General features: G+C 41.1%; 2 protein-coding genes across 4 annotated transcripts in view; one reads left to right on the top strand and one right to left on the bottom strand.

The window, feature by feature from the left end:
• The window catches only part of Rimkla (ribosomal modification protein rimK like family member A), a 35,752-nt gene extending 27,445 nt beyond the window's left edge, over positions 1–8,307 (top strand). The window contains exon 5 of the mRNA XM_003462501.5: positions 647–8,307. Within this exon, the coding sequence (XP_003462549.1) occupies positions 647–1,137 (491 nt within the window). The 3' untranslated portion in view covers positions 1,138–8,307. The remainder of the gene's footprint in view (positions 1–646) is intronic.
• A 7,202-nt stretch (positions 8,308–15,509) lies between these two features.
• Positions 15,510–21,108, bottom strand: part of Zmynd12 (zinc finger MYND-type containing 12) — a 183,740-nt gene continuing 178,141 nt past the window's right edge. For all 3 annotated transcript variants that reach the window (XM_063236368.1, XM_063236361.1, XM_063236362.1), the window contains 3 exons: positions 20,392–20,503; positions 18,803–18,948; positions 15,510–15,973 (listed from right to left, as the gene is read on the bottom strand). In XM_063236368.1, coding sequence (XP_063092438.1) covers positions 15,848–15,973; positions 18,803–18,948; positions 20,392–20,503 — 384 coding nt within the window. In that variant the 3' untranslated portion in view covers positions 15,510–15,847. The remainder of the gene's footprint in view (positions 15,974–18,802; positions 18,949–20,391; positions 20,504–21,108) is intronic.

Here is a 21,108-nt window from a genome sequence, read left to right as displayed (position 1 = left end):
CACCTGACTATTTTTTTCTAATCAGAAATACATTCTCAATGTAGAAACTAAGTGCAGTCAAATTTTAAAAATGTATCATCATCCCCATTTAGAAATAGCCACTGTTAACATTTTGGTGTCATTTTTCCAGTCCTTTTCTGACAAGTATACATTTGTACAGTCGCGTCATACTGTACCTTGTAAGTGTTTTCCCATGAAATTACAAACATTCTATTAATGATATTATTAGTGACTGTAAGATATGCTGTTTTCTTTCATTATAAAATATTTAGATTATAAGTTTTTTTCTCTTCATTTGACAAATATGTATTGAAAGCCCACTGTGTACCAGTACAGGCACTGATTTTCCAGTATTTTAAATAACATTGCCATCAACATCTTTGTTCATAAAGTTTTTTTGCATACATAAAATTATGTTTTTAGTGATGGGATGGTTAGGCCAGAGAGTATCGCATTTCTAAGATTCTAGGTAAGAGATGACGTTCTGTTTTCCCAAAGAGCGTCCAGATTTCCGTCCAGACCGTTTGTGGAAAATGACGCTGCCCATCTCCCTGCCCTTGCCAGCAGTCCGTGTCTCTTCTTCGAAGCGTCGTTAGACCGTCAGCCAGTACTCATTACCACCTTGACGTCCTATGCTTTCCCCCAGGTGGCGTGGGCGTCATGTGCCCCCTGACAGAACAAGGCAAGCAGCTGGCCATTCAGGTGTCCAACATCCTGGGCATGGACTTCTGTGGCATCGATCTTCTCATCATGGACGATGGCTCCTTTGTGGTGTGCGAAGCCAATGCCAACGTCGGCTTCCTGGCCTTCGACCAGGCGTGCAACTTAGACGTGGGAGGGATCATTGCAGACTATTCCATGTCTTTGCTGCCAAACCGGCAGACCGGGAAGATGGCCGTCCTCCCAGGACTGTCGAGCCCCAGGGAGAAGAAGGAGCCAGATGGCTGTGCTTCAGCTCAGGGAGTCGCAGAGAGCGTCTACACCATCAACAATGGGTCTACCTCTAGTGAGAGTGAACCTGAACTGGGAGAGGTCCGGGATTCCTCCGCAAACACAAAGGGGGGCCCACCCCCTGTGCTGCCGGAGCCCGGCTACAACATTAACAACAGGATTGCTTCAGAATTAAAACTTAAGTGAACTCCTGCTTTCTGGCAGCATTTAAACCAAATCCTACTGCTTCCCTAGTAGTTTCATGTGAATAAAATCTGGACTAGTGTGATTTCATTTGCACAGGAACTAGAAATCCCATCTGGGCACTCAGCATTCTTTCTAACGATGATTTGAGCAAATGGCTTAGCTTTGTGGTTTTTATAGACGCTAGTATGAAAATGCTCACCACCACCACCATCTCCGTGGATCAGTCTGAGGCTAATGCCTGCTGTGAGCGCTTGGATAAAGCCCTGACTCTGTGCTGCTGTTTCTGGCTGTTAGCAGAGAACGTGAACTTGGATTGGCTCCTGGAAACAGCTGGAAACCTGTGCAGACCAGGTGGGATGCGACTGCGGTGATACGTGCTTCACTCAGCATGTGTGTGATGCCCAGAAAATACAGAGCTGAAATGCTTGCAGAGGGTCAGCCTCTGCTCCCCTTCAGTCACCTTCTCCACCGTGATTTTGGACCACATTCAGCCCTCAGGATGTGGTATTTTAGGGAGCTTCTTCATTAGCATTTGCAATGAAGCACTTTGTAGGAAGGGGATGGAATGTTCTTTGACCTTACTGGTTGGCGTATGTCCTGCTTTGTATCTGGGACTTTCTACAAATTGCTTGGCCACTCTGAATTCATAAACCCTGCTTCAACTAATGCCAGCTCCAGCGGCTTTTTGCACCTTTGCTGCCTTTGGCCTCAGCTGGAATCAGACTTCAACGGGCTGGTGGCCACACACTTTGTTTCTTAAGCGTGCACTAGAACCTAACCCCATGGACTTGCTTTGCAATGGACTCTGTTCACTTGTCATCCTGAAGCCAGTGGGTTTTTACCACGGAAAGTTGCCAGAAGATAGACAATCGTTCTCCTTCCTCTGCTGAAACTTTACGGCATAGCTGTAGGAGGTTTTCTGTATGAGTTGATGTTGTGGGCCTTTTGGGTAGAGCCAGCTATTGGAAACTCACTCTGATACCCTGGATGCTCAGTTCTTCTCCAGGCACCAGAATCCTGTTCTTACCCACTTTTCCAAACTGAGGAGACTCAGGTATCAGGAATTACTCCAGGCACGTTGTGGGAGGGGAGCTGATGTAGACATGACACCAAGTGCTTTTCATTTTAACTCTTCAAGCCGTAGATCACACGTTTCCCTTGGGAGGAATCATGGTGAAAGAGTTTCCCACTTCTGCTTATATGAAGTGTAACTGAAAATGAGCAGTGACCAAATATACTAGGGTATCTACACTCAAGAATTACCATTATTGCAGTTATTTCCTTGGGAGACCATACTCTTGAGCTATGATGTTGCATGTGCCAAGAACACTTAAAATTCCTCTTTGGGGTTATCTTTAAAGCCATGGGAGGAAAGAGGCCTCAATTTATAATCAGACCTTGTTTTTTGTTTTAATCTCCCTCCTGCTAAGGTAGTACCAAGTTCCACTCCCATTTTATTTATCAGACTTATTTTCTAATGCCCTTTGCCTGTTAAAAAAAATTCCTCAAAAACCAGATCTGCCCTTAAAGGAAAAAGATTGCTAAGGAAGCTTACAAGTTACAGTTTCCAAAGAGGGTTCTAGAAATGTTTTGTGTAATGTCAGCTTCATGAAATAAACATGTATCTTTCCATGGTAACTACTTTGAAGGCAGCACCACCCATGTGAGTGCATAATTCCTGTACTTCCTCTGCTGTAAATGGAATATGTATATAAAGTTAAACTATTATATTTTTCACAACACAAGTAGAAATTGGCTCTTAAAATACTGTAGTTAAAACCAGACCTCACCAAGTAACAGTTGTACAATTTAAAAATATGTGGTGCCATGTAATGGAGATGTCATACAACACAGTTGTAATTTAAATGCAGTCCATAGGGTGCATGCCATTGAACTGTAACCCAAGTAATGTGTCTTGTACAGTTGAATACTGATAATACTTCACCCTTGCATAGGTTAAGACCTGTACTTTATCTTTACCACTCAGGGTGGCTTTAAAAGAGGAAAATTTTTGGTTTGTTCTCACTGAAATTGATCAGATTCTTTCTGTGTAAATATCTGAAACAATTGTTGGCCTCCTGGAAGCTACATTCATTCATTTTCACTGTTTCACTGTTTGGTGTAAGACTCATCTCCCTGATCTGTCTGAAAGGATGCTAGCAGGGCCCCATCCTGAGAAGAGCAGCTAAAATGTCCCCACATTCCTTTGCCAGAGGAGTCTCATTTTCCAGCTGGTAGGGACATCTGTTGTCATTGGCATCACTGCCTGGAATTAATCCTGTCTAGGAGTAGAGAAAGCTGGGTTACAGCTGGATCCTAGCCCCATCTTCCAGGGTTTTCCATACCACAGCTGGCTGTGGGCTTTACGAGCCTCAGTCAGGTGGCCTGGTTACATGTGTCACCGCTACCCATGCCAGGTACAGCTGTCCTCACACAGCTGACCTCCCCTGTGCAATCTCATGAACTCTGTGTACATTTTCCCTCTCTGCAGACAGAGAAGGCCTACTGTATTTACCTTGGAGACTGAAGTTGCAGTGAGTCAGTAGGTGAGGCTGTTCATTATGTGAAAGCTGGTAACAGCACCCCTGACACCTGATTTTAACACAAATTCTCATCACTGCTCCTCTGAAGAAATTAAAAAAGGAGAGCATGAATTCCTGGTATCAACAAACCAAACAATGGAGGCCCTGAGAAAAGAATGCAGCTTCTTGGAGGCCTTCCAGCCAGGGAAACTTGCAACCTGAAAGGAATAGGCTCTGGGGATGCTCCAAGAGCCTTCTGGATGTGTTGTTTATAACCTGCAACCCTTGACTCTTGTATAACAACTAACAAAATCTTCCTTATGTAACATAAATTCAGTGTCTGTATATGGTCTTCCCTTTATCTACTAGTAGCATCTTGAAACTGGTCAAACTTGAATGCCAATCAATAGCTCAGTCACTCAGAATATATATGATTCTGCACTTGGGAAAAATGTCTTCATGCTATCTGTCTGTCTGAGTATGGAGTGAACAGAGTGTGGATCAGGGGCTTTAGGTCTCTAGGATCTCAAAAATCATCTAAGTTGGGGCTGGGGATTTAGCTCAGCGGCATAAGCACCTGCCTTGCAAGCAGGCGGTCGTGAGTTCAATCCCTGGTACCAATAAAAATGAAAAAGACAAAACAAAACAAAACAAAAAAAATCATCTAAGTGGATCATAAGTTGTAGATTCAATGCTCCCGGAAAGGGAGTCCATGATTATTGGCATACAGCAAGAAGGAAAGAGGAGAGGAAAGGTCTGGGATTGTTTTGTGGGAGGAAAACAAATTTGGGATGATTTGGGATCCTAGTGAGGAGGATGAAAAAATGGCTCTTTTGTGGGTTATTTTAATGAAAATATCATGAATATATTGAATATAGGTAGATGTCCTTGAAGCCAGCTGCTCTATATGAAGATACTGGGATGCATGGACTTGTATGCATCCTGCAGAAGTGAGGAAGATGTACCTCATCCCTTTTCTAAGTCGTGAGGCATGCTGGTTTTGAAAACACTAAATCTGAGGAAGATGGAAGCAGCTAATGGGTACATGGTGTTCCAGAACCACTCAAGTAACAGCTGACCCTTGTAGAAGCGAATGGATCAGGGTACCCTGGCTGGCAAAGCCAAGAGTTGCAATTTACTGAGGAGCGTGAAGGGATGCATCCAACAGCAAACAAGCCACTTCAGTGTAATGCTTGCCTTTGTCCTGGAAGTGAGGCCTCTGTTTGCAGTTAGTCTGTGCAGATGTTTTGGGAAGGACCCTGACAATAGCTATTTGTCAATGTCCCTGGAGTTAATGTTCTTAGATTTGGGGCTACAGCTTAATAGAAAACTTGGTGCTACTTTTGGCTTTGCCTCACAGATTCAAGATTAGAACAGATGAGCACTTTAAAATGTTTCTATCTGGAGACCATCCTTCTCAGGGATTTATGATTTTAATCCTTCCCTAAAACTGAATAATGCCCCTTTCCAAATCTATGGCTCTACTCTGCAGTCTTCCCTCCTAAAATCCTCACAGCTGAGTGAGCTTTCTTCCTTCATCCCTTCTGATTCCCTTCAGGGACCGTTCCTGCCAACATGCAGCACTATCCCATCCCCTGGCCTGACATCTCAACCCTATTTGGTGACCCTGTTCTGTGAAGTTCATTTTCTCTGGGACTCCAAAGCAACATTGCAAAAATCACTCCAAAAGCCAGTTTGGAGGCCACAGGAATAGCAGCACTTGAAGGGCAGTCTAGTCCCCATTTTATAAATAGGGCATCCGGTTCCAAACACCAGTCACTCAGCCAGTTGGCAGCAAGGTTGAATCCAGGTTAGTACACAGCTACCCTTCTAGCCTTTCCTGTTATCCAGGGCCCACCCTCTGCTCATGCCCCTTCCCACAAGCCTCTTCTCTGCACAGTATAGTGGCAATGGGCAACTGTCAGTGCTTCAACACTTGCATGGATCTAGGCAAGAGCCCCAAAGGTGCGTGAGGCTTCCAGGGTGCAAACTGACTGCTGTCCTGCACCCTCTTCAGGATCAACCAAGACCATTTAGCTCCACCACGCACTCAGGATGTAAAGGAGAAGGGCCCTGCCAAGCGACTGAGGGCCTCCTCCGCTCCATTTTGGCTAATGTCCTCTCACTGCAAAAGGACTTGACGGCCAAGGATTTGGCGTTCCTGAACTCCCATCAGGTGCACCTAAAGGGGAGTCTTTGCTATACACGCTCCAGCTGCAACCACTAAAAAGCTCAAAAGTTTCCTCCCATTTTATTCTGCAGTGTGTCTCACTAGGCAGATTCTTTTCTGTGAAAGCCCAAATGTCATCTGAGAACCGATTATCCCTTCAAATCCAATGGTTCTAACTGTGCTCCCATTCAGATCCCTTGGATTTCTGTGATTTCTAAAGGGATTTATTTTTTGTAACTACTGATTCCAAACTTCTGCTACCTCATTGTAAGTAACAGTGTTGTCGCATGCCTGCACTGCATCAGTGAAGACCGGAAGCTCAGTTCCCTCCCCCATTTCCTCACATGGCAAAATTTAAATGAATGTGTGTGCACACGCACTCATCTGGATGTGACAGGGAGTGGCAGACACTGCAGCAATGCAGACTTGGCAACGCTCAGAATCTTCATATCCTATGAAGGAGTCTCTCTACTCACCTGCCATTCCACGTGGTCCCCATATCTCTTTTGGAACATGCCAAATCCATTTACGTTCTTAGGTATAACCATTCCTCTTTTTAAATTTTGATTCCTAATGCTTACTTTCATGATTTCACCCTTTACCATTGGTGGCTTACAGAAGGAATTTCCCAAACAAAACCACCTACCTCAAGGGGAGCTCGAAAGGCATCCCTGAAGGTGACACGTTTCATTCTCACTGTGATAACCCAGCATCCTAATGATCATGATCACCACTAGCCTGCCGGGAGCGAACCCCCGGAAGGCAAAAGGGAATACTGTGAATGGCACCAGTTTGAGTGAAGTGGGGTTCAAAACCCAACTCAGATAAGCTAGAGCTTGTATGACCTTAGGAACAGTCTAACTTGCTAACGTGTAGTTTTGACACCTCTGATGCAATCGGTAGACGTAATCTTGAAAATGAAACACTAATATATACTTCAGTTTCCTTTCCTTTGGCTGCCACCACTGTGAGCAGCCACGAGCCTTCTTGTGCTTGTGGCTCAGTGCCAAGGGATAAAAGCTGGCAGGCAGCAGCTTTGCAACTGGGGATAGGGATGCTGGGGATAGGGCTGGCGGCTGCTCAAGCAGGCTGTCATTTGAGTTTAATGAATCGCATCCATCCTTGATACTATGATGCTATGCTGTATGCAACGTACAGGGTATGTATTTGGCTCAGACAGTTGGGAGGCTAGAAAGCGGATGAGTAGCCTGACCTTGAGTGATTCAGCACTTGGTTTTTGTTTGCTTGGTTCTTCCTGTATTAGGTTTACTGGCTTTGCATCAAATGGAAGGAGGAGGTGCCAGGGTCTTTTACCAAACAGAGGGTGAGAGGGAGTCCAGGAAGTACAGGAAGCAAGGAACTGACAGCACCATCTGCATCGGCCAGGATGACAGCCCTGAGATAAATGAAGTGAATCAATAAAGTAGCTAAACTTCTGCTGTCCTGGCCCTGTCCTGAGTGGGACTCCTAGAATCTCCTATTTGAGATACTAATTTGCTATAAGGGGAGGACTGGTAGCCCTTAATCATTCTGTGGAGTAACAGATGTCTTTGTAAAGGAAGGACCAGGCAGTGCCCTGTGTGTTTAGATCCACTGGAGGTCCCCTGAGCTCCAGAAATATCCTGAAGCAAGTTTCTACCAACCAAGAGAGCAGCCTGTTAAATTTTCAGGAATGTTATGAGCTGATTATTAAACATATGCATTATTAAACATTAAATCATATAAACTTACAATTAAAACAGAAAAACTCAAAACAAACTTCCTACTTATTTTACTATCTTGTTGTGGCTATTGACATTTGTCGTGTTTGTGTAGTGGAAATACTATATAATTAACTGTGTGCCACTGCCTCTCTCCTCCCAACTCCACCATTCAAAGATGCCACACTGGTAGCTTAGAATTAGCCACAATCGAATGAGCTACATCAGAAATGGGCAAACACCACAGAGCATGTTTGTCACCCCTGTGAGCTGGTTGTTAAACATTTGTGAGTGCCCCACCACTCCTGGGTGACAGAGACACTGAGACATGTAAGCACCGAAATATTTTTCAGTGTGAAGATTTCCTCAGAAGCAAGAGTCCTGGTAAACTGTGCACAACCTATTCATTGCAAACCCTACTTCTACATGTGTGTGCATGCATGTGTGTTTGTACGTGTAAAATAGCTTCTATGATTTTTATACAGGAAAAACATTTGCTTTTCCCCTTTGTTCTGGTTCATAAGGTTAGTCTTACCTGGGGGAGGAGGTATTCCAGCTAAGTTCCCTGCAGGAAAGTGCACGGTTAGCAAATTGAAAGCACACTAATTGGCAAAATGAAAATGTGCTTTGAAGAATAGATCTTAACTAGGCACCAAAATAGTTCACTTCCAAGTGGTTTATACAGCAATACCAATGTTAACTCTTCCAACATAGAAGAAATCATTTATAAATGATTGTTTTGCTATTTTTGCTTCTTATTAAAATTATTACTGTGGAACAGGATGCTTTGTTTGCCTTTGTTCCCCAAACTGTGCCTTTTGGTTCTTTTAAAATAACCACACGCTGAATCTCCATGTTATTATTTTCATTTCGTAATGTGAGGGAAATTCTTCATAGTAAGTTCATCCTATTCACTTGCACACCAGCTGCATTCTGAAAAACCGTAATTTTCCTTTCAAACACAGAGTGCTGTCTGAATTGTAATATTGCCAGCTCCCAACTGTCAAGATGATGGGGGAAATGTTACTGCAGATGGTAGGAGCTTGTCAGGGTCTACTCAGCGTCCTCTCCTGGGTGATGCTTGAATTAAGATTCAAATGGCAAAAGAGAGCTGAAAGCCGTGAAACACGGCTGCGCAGTGCAGGCAGAAGTCCCGGGGACCAGAAGATCTGTGTCCAAAGAGCTCATGACAGATCAGGGGCATCAGGCCTGTGCTCACTTGACATTTCCAGAGGCTTCCCAGGAGGAAGGCATAAGAAGTTTGGGAATACATTTATGGTCAGCAGCAGGCCCAACACCCTTGAACTGTGGCTTCTTCACCACCTTGGTTGTAGTTCTGGCAGAAACTGCAAAAGGGGCAGCAGTAGAGGAGACCTGGGCTGGCTACAGACACCTCCCAAGTTGGTGGATCGGGATTGGCTCCCCTTGAGGAGCAAGCCTATAAAATGTCCCTAGTTCCAGTGTCCTGTGTCTCTCCTCTGTGACTGCTGGCTTCTTGCTGCTGAACCCAGGTGTCTGCACACTGGTACCCGCTGCTTTTCTACTGGCTGCTGCTGGTATTATGGCTTTCCTAGATCAAGAATGAGGCTTCTCCCAAGGGTTGCAGCTCTTCTGCCAGCCTTAGGTCTATGTACTCTCAGTGACTCACAGCTCTTCATAGCTCCCCAGGGCATTTGTATCCTCATTTATTTAAAAAATTGGTTGCATTTCCCATGAGACAAATAAGAGAACGTTTGAGGAGCGGCTCTCATGTTACATCCAAACACACCCCTAACTAAAGAGACATGGCATCTGAAGCGACTGCCAGCTCAGGAATTTTCTCTCGCTATATAGGGCATTATTAGGACAATTGAATTAGTGAAACTTGAATATGGTCTGTGTTGCATGGTCATGACTTTCATGGTCTGAGAGTGTCGTATCCGTGTAATTTCCTGACTTTGGTGACCGGATGAATGAGAATGTGTAAATGAGTGTCATTTTTAAACAAACACATTAAATATTAAGAGCTAAAAAGACATCATGTCTGCAACTTACTTTCAAATGGTTCAGAAAACAATTAGGTTTGGTGTTTGTTTGTTTGTTTGAGACAGGGTCTCTTTATATAGTTCAGGGTGGCCTTGAAATCCCTGTGTAGTCCAGGCTGGTCTAAATTTGTGGCAACCCTCCTGCCTCAGTCTCCCAACCTCCAGGATTACAGGTATGCACCACCATGCCTGGTGACAATTAGTATTTATAAAGAGAAAATGAGCAAAGAGTTGTTAACCTTTAGGAAATCAAGGTAAAAGATATTATAGGATTCTTTGTATGAGTATTCGGAAGAAGTCTGAAATTCTGTCAGTCTCCGTGCTGGGTTTACGCTCCCTCATAAGTGTCCAGTTTCCTCCCACACTGACTTTTGCTCTCATATTTCATCCCTAGGTGATCTCCATTTCCATGGTATTAATGACCATCTACATGATATTCTCAAATTTCTCTTTTGAACCCAAGCTTCTTTTCCTCATGTCACATTGCATATCCAGTTGCCCACCTTTCCTCTCTCCTCAGATGTCTCTTCAGCATCTCAAAGTCACCACTCCCCAAGCAGATTTCAACCCCACCCCCACCATGCACACACAATTGTGCTCTTCAGAATTTGCTCACCTGTGTGCACAATGCCAACCACTTGCTCAAGCTAGAAAAACCAAGCAAAAGAAAATAAAAACTCCAGGACTCATTTTTGGCTCTTACCTTCTTCAACCTCTATATCCAATTTTGTTTCTTGTAAAAGTTCACTTTTGGGGCTGGGGATTTAGCTCAGCGGCATAAGCACCTGCCTTGCAAGCAGGCGGTTGTGAGTTCAATCCCCAGTACCGATAAAAAGTTAAAAGTTCACTTTTAAACTATGAACTATCTTCTTTCATTAAAACCAATTTTTTTCATTTATGGTCATGTTCATTAAGCTGTTCTGGCAGATCTACAATCCGGACAAAAATTTAAAAGCAAGAAACAATACTTATACTATGCTTCTATATCCTGATCCCAGTAGTAATCTGGTTCTATCCTTTTGAAACACGCTACTGCTGATTCACGGACTGCGGGGGAAGAGAACAAGAAGTTAACAAGAAGCAAGACCTCCCTGTGAATCGGTGCCATGTGCAGGCCGCTGTGGGGACAGCCAGATGCCAGCTCCTTCCTGCATGCTGGCTGGTAAAAAAGAAAAGCCAGTCCCACCCCTACCACCATAAGCCACCAGCTGATTCGGAGAAACACAGGCTGTAATGATAGCTTTAGATCTGATATAAAATTTAATGCTTTTAATGTTTAGTGTTTCACTGCAAGTCTAAAGCTGGTGGACTGATCATCTATTCAGAAGATAACAATACACAGTGTGGCATCTATGGTGAATCTCCTTCTGAGAGTGGTGGCCATCGTTGATTCCCTATTGTCTTGTTTTGAAGTCATGTATCATTTTCAATGTTTTTTGGGGTTGGCTTTTGTTCTGTTCTGCATTGTTTGATTTTATTGTATCTGAAGGCATGGGCAGTTGTTTCAAAGATAACAGGAAAAATTATAGTAACATTTTGGATTTACTATTATCTTATTTTGAAGTCCTGTATTGCATTCATTGTTTTGTTTTTATTGGTTCTATCCTGTTCTACTCTGCTTGATTTTTTAATTTTTATATCTGAAGGTATCTGCAGCTATTTTGGAAACAGCAGGAGGCATTATGGTAACCATTGTTGATTTCCTATTGTTTTGAAGTCCTGTGTCACTTACACTGGTTTGCTTTGATTGGCTTTGTTCTGTTTTGTTTTGCTTGGTTTTATGGTCTTTAAAATAAAAAAAAATTTAAAAATGAAACATTCTACTGCTTATTTTATATTTATTAGCTATTAAACTATGTGATTTTGTATGCATATGTATAAAATAAAATATCTCTATCACATTGCCATTGATCTTGATAAGTATAAGGATATAATTTTTCTGGTGAAACGATGGAACATTTCTGTCACTCACAGAATATCTTTGCTAAATGTTTGTTCTGTGTGACCTATTGCCCTTGAGAGATGTCATACCTTAGAGTCATTATGAATACAGAGGACCACATTTGCATGTGTAGCTGAAGTGGGACACAGGTCTGCTTGTGGTGGGGAAATTTGGTTCTAATCTTATTCATCTGATGACCTGTGGCAAAGTACAGATCTATAGCTGTGCAATTATAAAGTGTTATAGAATCAGAGTGCAAAGCAGCTACTCGAATGAATTTTTGTTAATTAGAATTTTATAGACAACATGATATAATTTATAAAAATGCATTTGCCCTTGCATTAGAAAAAATTTGCAGGTCTACCTCTGCAAATGCTGCCAAGAATACTGAGGAAGTATGGCATCATTTGATGGGACGATGAGACACTTGATGATGGGCCCTCATAGTATAAGAGCTCTGGTTCTCATCAACCTGTTTACACTTTTGGGATCAAGAAAGCCACATTTTATAGAGTTCTTTGGAACTAAAATTACTTCGTGCATTAACAAATCATGTATGAAAATGAAATACATTTTCGTTAAAGAATCAAAGAATGAGGGCAAAATAAAAATATGTTCAGATTAATAAAAGAAAATTAAGGATTTACTATTAGTTGACACTTATCATAATAAGTACTAGAAGATTTATCAGTAACAAGAGCTTTGGTGAAAGATACTATAAAGCAAGGACAAGTACAATTTTTTTTCTTTTTGGTACCAGGGATCAAACTCACAAACTCATGCAGGGGTAGGCACTTGAGCCACTGAGCTAAACTCCCGGCCCATATAATAGTGTAAAGCAAGAACAATAATTATGACTCATGGGCTTAAGATATTCTAAATAACAGTACTGATACAGAACTTGGAAGGAGGCAAATGTAACAAGGTTTTAAAGGTTGTATTTTGTGAAACTAAGGTTTTTAAAAATAGCTTTAGTAAGTTAGGAATAAATGAATTCTTAAATTTTTGAGGTAACACTAAAATAACCAAAACACAGGATATAACTAATGAATTGACACAAGTTGGGAGAAAATTGGATGAGATAAAATATGTAAACAATCCAGGGAGAGAAAAAGAGACAGAGACAGAGACTGAGAGACAGAGACACAGTAAGAACATGCAGGACAAATAGAACACATAAAATAAGATCATAGATTTAAACCCAAATAATTTAGCATGCAGACAAACTATAAATGGATCAAACAATTCTTTAAGAAAAACAGATGTAAAAACCCTAATTATGCTATTTTTTTACAAGAGATGCCTCTAAAGGGCAAGGATAGAGATTGAAAACAAGAAGTTGGAAGAAAAAATATCAACTATTTCAGTTGAATTAATCAGAAAAGTAGAAGCTTCTTTAGGCATTTTGAATAGATATCTATTTAATAAAGGGAATTAGAAGCTTATACCATCTTTGAAATAGCCGGGTGATAAAGATCAGGGAGCAAAGATCAGCAAGCAGCTTTCATAGAAAATCTGCTTTTAAGAAAATAACAGTGAAAATTCTCAGGAAGATTAATGATTGCTATTTATGCAGCTTCCAAATCTTGAGAGTTGGCCCTCATTAGCAGAAAATCCAGACTCAAAAAAGGAAGGAAATATTATGAATTATAGCTCTAAATCTCTCCTTTGAAGCAGAAGTAAATTATGAAGGCAATAGTTATGATGCCTAATTGATAAGAAATCATCCATCCCCAAAGGAAATGTGCATAGCTATTGCAACACTAACATAGACTCTAATGTCAAAGGTATTATTAGACATAAAAAATCATTTCATAATACCAAGCATTCTCCAGGAAAGTATAATAGTAAGTGTGCATATGCCTAACAATAAAGTTTTAAATCATATGAAGTAAAAATTGTCACAACTACAAAGATAAATAGATTTTTACATATCTCTTTCAGAATAAGCCAATTCAGCAAAGATATGCAAAATGTTAAAACATAAATGAATTTGATTTAATGGGCCCATATAAGACACTGCTCCACGAAATCCATTCTTTTCTAGTAAACACAGAACATTTACAAATATGGGCAATATCCTGTTATGTGATCTAATCTCAACCAATTTCTAAAACTCAAAATTGTAAACAGCATGTTCAAGAGCCTTATAGAAACTAAGCTGAGAATTAATGCCAAACAAAATTACTGTCTGTTAGAAAATAAGAAATCATACTGTTGTGGTTTGGATCGTAAATGTCCTTCAAAGGCTGATATGTTAAAGGCTCAGTTTCCAGCCTAAGGTGCTACTGAGGGGTGGTAGAATCTTTAGGAGCTGGGATCCAGTGGAAGGAAGTCAGTTCCCTGGTGTGTGTCCTTGAAGAGAACACTGGGATCCTAGCCCTTTCCTCCCTTCCTCCTTTGTGTTTGCTGCTGCCATGAGGTGACCAGCTTCGTTCTACTGCATGCTCTCCATCATGTTTTGCTCACCACAGGCCCCAAAACAATGGAGCCAAGTGATCATGGACTGAAATCTCCAAAAGGCATCAGCCAAAATAAATGAACCCAAATAAATCTTTCCTCTTTATAAGTTGATTATCTCAGGTGGTTTGTCACAGTGATATCTTACTAAGACATACTTCTAAATTACCACAAGTCAAAAAAAATTTAAAATACTTAAAATTGCATTTCAAAATAGGTAGAATCAGCCAAAGCAGTGCTTTGAGGAAAATTTATAGCCTTAAAATGCAAGAGTTAGAAAAGAAGAAATCCTAAAATTAAATTATCAGACATGTGAAAAGGCATAAAATAATGGCTCATGATCAAGAAGAAAGTCAACAGACAATAAACTTGAATAATTTAAATAATAATTTTATAAAAATAGTACAAAAAGATTAATGGACAAGAATTCAGAATTGGAGAGAACAGAGAATATATAAGGAAGACAGCAAGGACCAATGAATATCATAAAGGAGACAACTTTTAATGACATGAACTTTGAAGAACGTTTTTAAAATGAGAAAGCTTTAATATTTTCTTTTAAATCATTCATTGTAAAATTGTTGATCCTTTTTCCAATATTCAACAAGAGTCTTTTTGAAAGAGCTGACTCATATTTGGGATTAGAAAGTTAAAAAAACAAGAAGGAGCTGTGTCATAAAGGTAAGGAGGAACAGCTATATGATGCAGATTGGAGAGTGAGAATTAGATTGAAGCTGAAAACTGGATGAAGAGACAGCTAGCAGACAAGTAAGCCCCTGCAACTTCATAGCCATCTTGGAGAAGGCAAAAATGACCAAAGGTATGGAATAGTGGTTCCAGCTGATTTTACCTGAAGGGACAGAGCGACTCACCTGATCTATTATTATATGTATCTGAGTGAATTATTTACAGTGAAAACATAAAGCTATCTAAAGAGTCTTGAACTGTATATCTTGTGTGCAGGTCTACCCAGGAAGCAAAGTGCTCCTTGATAAGTCTGGAAAGAAGCTAAGAGGAAAAAAAATTTATGTATTAAATGTCTAGTATCATCAAGATATGACAAGCTGATAGAGGTATGGCTAACATCTTGCTCATTTTACAATAATGAATGAAGCTATGGGGAAATCAAGCTCACAAAGGGCTGCAGTCTATCCTGTGCATCACAGGGATCATTGCAGAATGCCTGTCCCCAAGACAGTACAGACAGCTTGTGTCTGATTCACACCATTGTCTGAGTTAAGAAAGACACCAACCTATAACACTGTCTCAGCCAGTGCTTCCTGGGACTCTCTTGACATATGAAGACTTTATGTCTGGTTTATGTTTGCATTTTTCTGTTTCTTTTTTATGTTTCATAAACTTTTGGTTCCTCTATTTCTCTTTTACTGCCTAGTTTTTAGCGGGTGTGTTCTGGTGTACAATGTTGATCCTCTTGTTATTTTTAAACTACTTTAAGGAGTTATTTTCTTACTGATTGCTCTATGAACTATACTGGATATTTTAGCACACTCTACCTCAGGTTAATATTAACTTAATTTCAGAAGAATAGAGAAATTTCTCAAATACAGTTTTATTTCTTATCTTCTCACTTGGTACAGGTTCATTAAATATGCATCACTAAGAGACCACTAGGAAATATGACAAATTATTTACAATTTAGTTACAAACCCCATATGATTAATCTGACTACGTGTTACTCAAGACCATACAAAGTTATGATAAATCAAACATAAGGTCATGATAAAAAAAAGTTTTACTGATTTCCACACCTTAAGCTCTATATTCCTTCACATATGCTGATAGAATCACAGCTATGTGCACAGTCCCAAGGCAAGAGCATGCAACTTAAGCTGAAAGGTGCTAGGTGTTCAATAGTCCCTGACACAGAGTCACTAGGAGATGGGACAATCTTCTTCAGCTGAGATAAGACTGAATAACTCTTGAATATTGTGTTGCTCTTCTGCATCGAGCTGTTGATCTTTGATTAGTGTGAGGACTCTTGTGGCATATTCCTGTGCCTGAAATAGATTTGCAATGACAAAGGGACATTATTATAAGGAAGTATAACACTGGGAAGCTCTACCTGTGGTTATTTCCAAAAACATGGGTGAGAACTCACTACCTTCTCATATCAGCCACTGAGCTCTTGTTCATAATCCTGTGAACACATACTGGGTCCTTGTGGCTGGACACACATGTACTAGGTGGGAAAATTCACATGACTTGAAAAACTAAGTATAAACAAGTATACTTTCTTAGCAAAGTGAAATCTTCATAGGATTTTAGTTAGAGCCCTTATGGACCAACACAGGGAGGCACAGAGGTGATAGATCCCTATGATGGTTTGGATCTAAAAGTTCTGCAAAAGTCTCCTGTTCAGAAATGGAGCTTTTGAAAGATTATTGGATCATGGGGGTGCTGTACTCATCAGTGGATTAATCTGATGAGTTTATAGTTGAGTATGCTGTTGGAAGGTGGGGCCTGACTGGAAGAGGTGCGTCACTGAGAGGGTGATTGAGAAGAGAGTATATATTTCAGCTCCTCCCTTCTCCTCTTCCTGGCTGCCATGAGGTAAGCAAGATTCCTTTCTCATTGCCTTCCCCATGCTGTATCTGCCTTGGATCCAGATAACAATGGAATGAAAATTTTGAAACCATCAGCCCAATAAATATCTCATCCTCTAAATTGCAAGTGTTGGGTATTTTATCTCAGTGAAAGGAAAGTAACTAGTGCATTGCCACAGATAAATGACCATGCTGGGGTATAAATTACCATCCCAGAGTTTTTGACTTAGATAGAGGTCCCTCAAGGCAACTTGGAAATTTCTATTCCCTTTGCCTTTTTTCCCCTTTTGTTATGGCTTGTATCTGGATGTCTCCTCAAAGTCTCATGTGCTCACAAGTGGGGCCTTTCAGAAATGGCTCGACCTAGAGTATGTGATGCTGGGATCTAGGAAGTGATGCTAGGATTGATTCACAGTGCAATGCTAGGATTAACCCTGCCATGTGTAGCATGGTTAGAATATAAGGGACAGAAATAGGGCTGCTATTGTCACTTGCTGCTTTTGCTGCCTTCTACCTTTCATGAACTGTTTCTCCTCTGTGACGCCTCTCTGCCATGCTACCCTGCCTTGCAGTCAGCCAACTATGAATTGAAACCTGCACAAACTGAACTAAATAAATTTTTCCTCTAACTTTGGTTGTCAGATATTTTTGTCTCAGCAACAAGTAACTGAGATATCTTTTTATTTATTCATTTGAGACTCTGTCTTGCTAATTGACCAGGTTGACCTCATTTTTTCAGTCCTCCTGCTTGGCCTCTTAAGTAGCTGGAATTATATCCTCCTTCCTTCTTTCTAATAAATATTTATCAACTAGTTAGTATGTTCCAGGTACCGTGACTATAGGCCGAAATTATTTTCTTAGAATTCATAATATGATAAGGGAGAAATATAGTAAAGCATAATAGTATTTTAAATAGTAAAAGGTAGTAAAAAATAAATAAAGCAAAAAGGTAGAACTGGAAGCTTTGAGGGTGGCACTGAGGTTTTGTAATTTTAGACAGGAAAGCCACACTAAAGAGAGAGCTGAGTAGAAGGCCTGCAGGCAGCTCTCCAGATGCCAATCTTGATATGCTGATATGTCCCTTTCATCTAAAGACCTAACATTCTGAAAATGCCATGGGGAAGTGGCTTCCCCAAAATTATGCCTTATACCATAGAAAAGGGACTTCTTCAATGTAAGCTGGAAAATGTGGTGAAAAGAATTTCCTATTCCCTGACTACTGCTGCCTCTATTCCAGGCAGGCTCAGTGCACCTCTTCTGTGTTCCCACAGTGCCCAGGACTGCTCTGCCCCACTCCATTATAACCCCACACTGGGAGCTCCTCCAGGCCATGATGTACAGTAGGCTGTTAGTAAATGCCTGCTGAAGAAAAGAAAGGAGTTCAAGAGGAAGAGAATCTTAAAATTTTCCAAGTTACCCACACAAGAAAGGTCCCTTCCAAACACCTTCCCCCCGCTTCCCAGTCTGCTTTATTTTTCTTTATTATATTTTTCACTATCTGAAAATATATTATACATTTATATGTCTTCTTGTTTACTCTGGATTTCCCTCTCTCAAAATCCTAAATTCCTTGGAGAAAGGGAACTCCTCTGGTTTCTCACCATAGTATCCTTAGTCCATACAATAGTGCCTTGCAAATGGAAGACACTCAATAAATATATGAATAAAGGAGCAAATTGGTCAACTGATAAGTTAATAAACCTGAGATATTCCATTACTATATATAAGACACTGGACAAATATCCAACTGTCTCTGTGCTTCAGCTTCCTTTACTTCTGTAAAGTAGGCATAATACCAACCTCAAAAAGTTGTTATGAGAACTATCATATTGAATATGATAATTACATAATTGATATTATTATCAATTACATTGATGTATAATAATCATAACCCTAAACCTCTTCCCTTTTTAGCTGGTTCACAACAATTCAGTCCTCCTCAAACCTCTGCACTCATAGAGACCTGGGTAATCGAGTGTAGTGGGAGTGGCCACGTCACTCTTCAGGATTTCCAAGCCCATGGCTCTGCAGGTTTTTTGGCATCACCCCAAATTCAGTTCATCTATGGGAGCTTGGGAAGTTTCCCTTGAGGGACAAAGGCAATCCAGGTTCCATCACATAGGCTGGACTCAACAGATGAGACCTGTCATGAGCATCTGGACTTTTGTAGAGGGAGGGCTCTCAGCCCAAAAACTGGTGGGATCTGGCAAACACAGCTGAATCCACACACTAGGCAGATTCCTCATTCTGTTTTCAATATACTTCTTTTCTAGGGAAATTTACCTTTGAAGCATTCATCATCTGGTAGTAAAGCATGACCAGAGTTTTCAGAACAAAGACAGTCTTTTGAGGAGCTTTGTCAGAAGTAGATTCTCGAAAGTTCAGGATGGAAGTCAGGATCTGAATAGCTTCTGCTTCCTGGGCTTCATCTGAATTAGAAGAGGAGAAAAGAGATACAGGGTGTGGGCAGCTGAGCCCACCTTCATCATAAGCGATCAGCTGCAGGGCGCCTGGTCCTCTGAAGCCTCCTTCAGGGAGCTCTGATAGAAACAGCACAAATCCCAGCATGCTGCTGGCTGGGAGGAGGACTGCCTCCACTGGGCGAGCAGGGACAGGACAGAGTGGGGCAGTTCTCCAGCTCTGCCTAGCTCTTCACGATCACAGCGACCTTAAAATGCTCTTCTGCAAGTCCCAAAGTCCTAAGTTTCATATCTCTCTCTCTCTCTCTCTCTCTCTCTCTCTCTCTCTCTCTCTCCTGGTCTCTCTCTGTCTCTTAGATTCTGTGTCCTAAATCTCTGGGACTCCTAAATGTGGGGCGATTTGTCATAGCTGGATTCCTTGGGTCCAGTTCCTTGAGTGCCACTTCTGCTCTATAGCTGAGAGGAGGGAGCCAGGGGCACTTCTGGCAGCTGCAGGAGTTAATTTGTCTCCCCAAGTCTGAAGATGCTTAAGCAATAGTCTTTCTGCTCCCTCACATGAGACTATTTACTATTTTCCCCAGTGGTGTTTGGTCACACATTAGTTATTATTTATTGAGCAGTTATTATGGATCAAGTACTTAAAAGCACATCTTTAAGTAATAATCTTAATGGTAGCAAAAAAAGGCAGACACCATGACATTAAAGCTGGAGACTTTTATGATTTCCAAGCTTTCTGTTGTACTGTGAACCACTTTTATGAGGAAAAAAACTCAATAGATTTATTAATTTTTTTGAACTTTCACTCAAAAATCTTTCCCCCAAAGTACTCTATTCATTTTGTTCTGGGACTTATCTTATAATTGCAGTGTGGTAATGTATAATTGTAGTTGTGGTAATGTTCTTTCATTATAGTGTGCATGTTCTGTGCCACCAGCTACATGGTTACCTTTCTTTTGAGTGGAAAGGAGATCGCCTGACTTTTTCTTGTCTCAGAGGGCAGGGTGCCTTCTAGTACTACTCAGCCCTCAGCCCTCTGCTGAGCTGGGGGTACCGATAAACCAAATTTTGTTTTTCTACTGAGAACCTCATTGTTCTGTCAAGGAAGAGGATACGTTATCAGAACAAACCAGCAGTGTGCCTTCTTCTTTGCCCTGGAGGAATAACACACAAGACACAGGTATTCTGAAGAAGCCACACGCGCACTTGTTGGGTTTTTTCCTCCAGATCTGCCCCTTACTTGTTCTCTGAGTGCTATGTGTCATGACAGGGATCTGAATTATTCCCAACACTGGTAAAACTTCTGACCCTCATCTCTCAGTTTTCCTCACTAGTAAAATAAGGAAGGTGGCAGTAATGTGTCCCATGATGGAAACAGCTATTCTCCCAATCAGGGGCAAGTCCTATGTATTAGATAGGATAAATACTGCTGTGGTAGACAGAATTGCCACTTACCCAATCCAGTGTCATTCACAAATCGTTTCCCTAGTAAATCTATTTGTTGGATGCGAGCCTCTGAGAGGACTTGATAGTGATCGTTCAAATATTTATGCCAGATCTCTGATACCTATTGGGAAAGGAGATGGCAATCAGACAAACAATCCTGACCTCAGCTGTTGGATCTGCCAGGTGAGACCTCAACTCCGGGGGCCAGCTTTCCTGAGTCTGAAGCCCCCTCTCTTATTGTGTCTGGGGACAGAGAGAGCCTTGGAAGCCCAAACAGACCTTGCCAAAGTGAGTGTCAAGGACACACGGCAGGGTCATCTGGGGGTGGAGCCTAAAACACTTGTGGGGCACATATTTTACTAAACGCAACATCCAATGCGTTACAGAGGCTTAGAGAAGTTATGATCACACTTGACTTCTGGAAAGAGCTGTCTAGAAGTACAACCTGGATCTAAACTTAGATCTGACAGACACCAAAGCTCATTGCTTTTCAGTGTCTTTCTAAGAAATGTGCCTAAAATATGAACCAATGGTCATACCATGACAACTTGTCTCAGAGACAGAAATGGTTGCTGGCTAAGTGAGGTGGTGTGAATGCAGACAGTATATTTTAGCATATGGAAACAGGTTTAATGTTTTACACGTAAAGATAGAATTTTATAATTATTATTGTCATGTTCTTTGATCCCTTGACAGGACCTTGCTCCAATAAATTGCTTTTGAAAA

The sequence above is a fragment of the Cavia porcellus genome, unplaced genomic scaffold (assembly GCF_034190915.1).
Source record: "Cavia porcellus strain 051 isolate PalLab524CR breed Dunkin Hartley unplaced genomic scaffold, mCavPor4.1 scaffold_25, whole genome shotgun sequence".
Classification (NCBI taxonomy): Eukaryota; Metazoa; Chordata; class Mammalia; order Rodentia; family Caviidae; genus Cavia; species Cavia porcellus.
The sequence above is the reverse complement of the archived record's forward strand: the minus strand, read 5'-3'. Positions and strand labels throughout refer to the sequence as shown.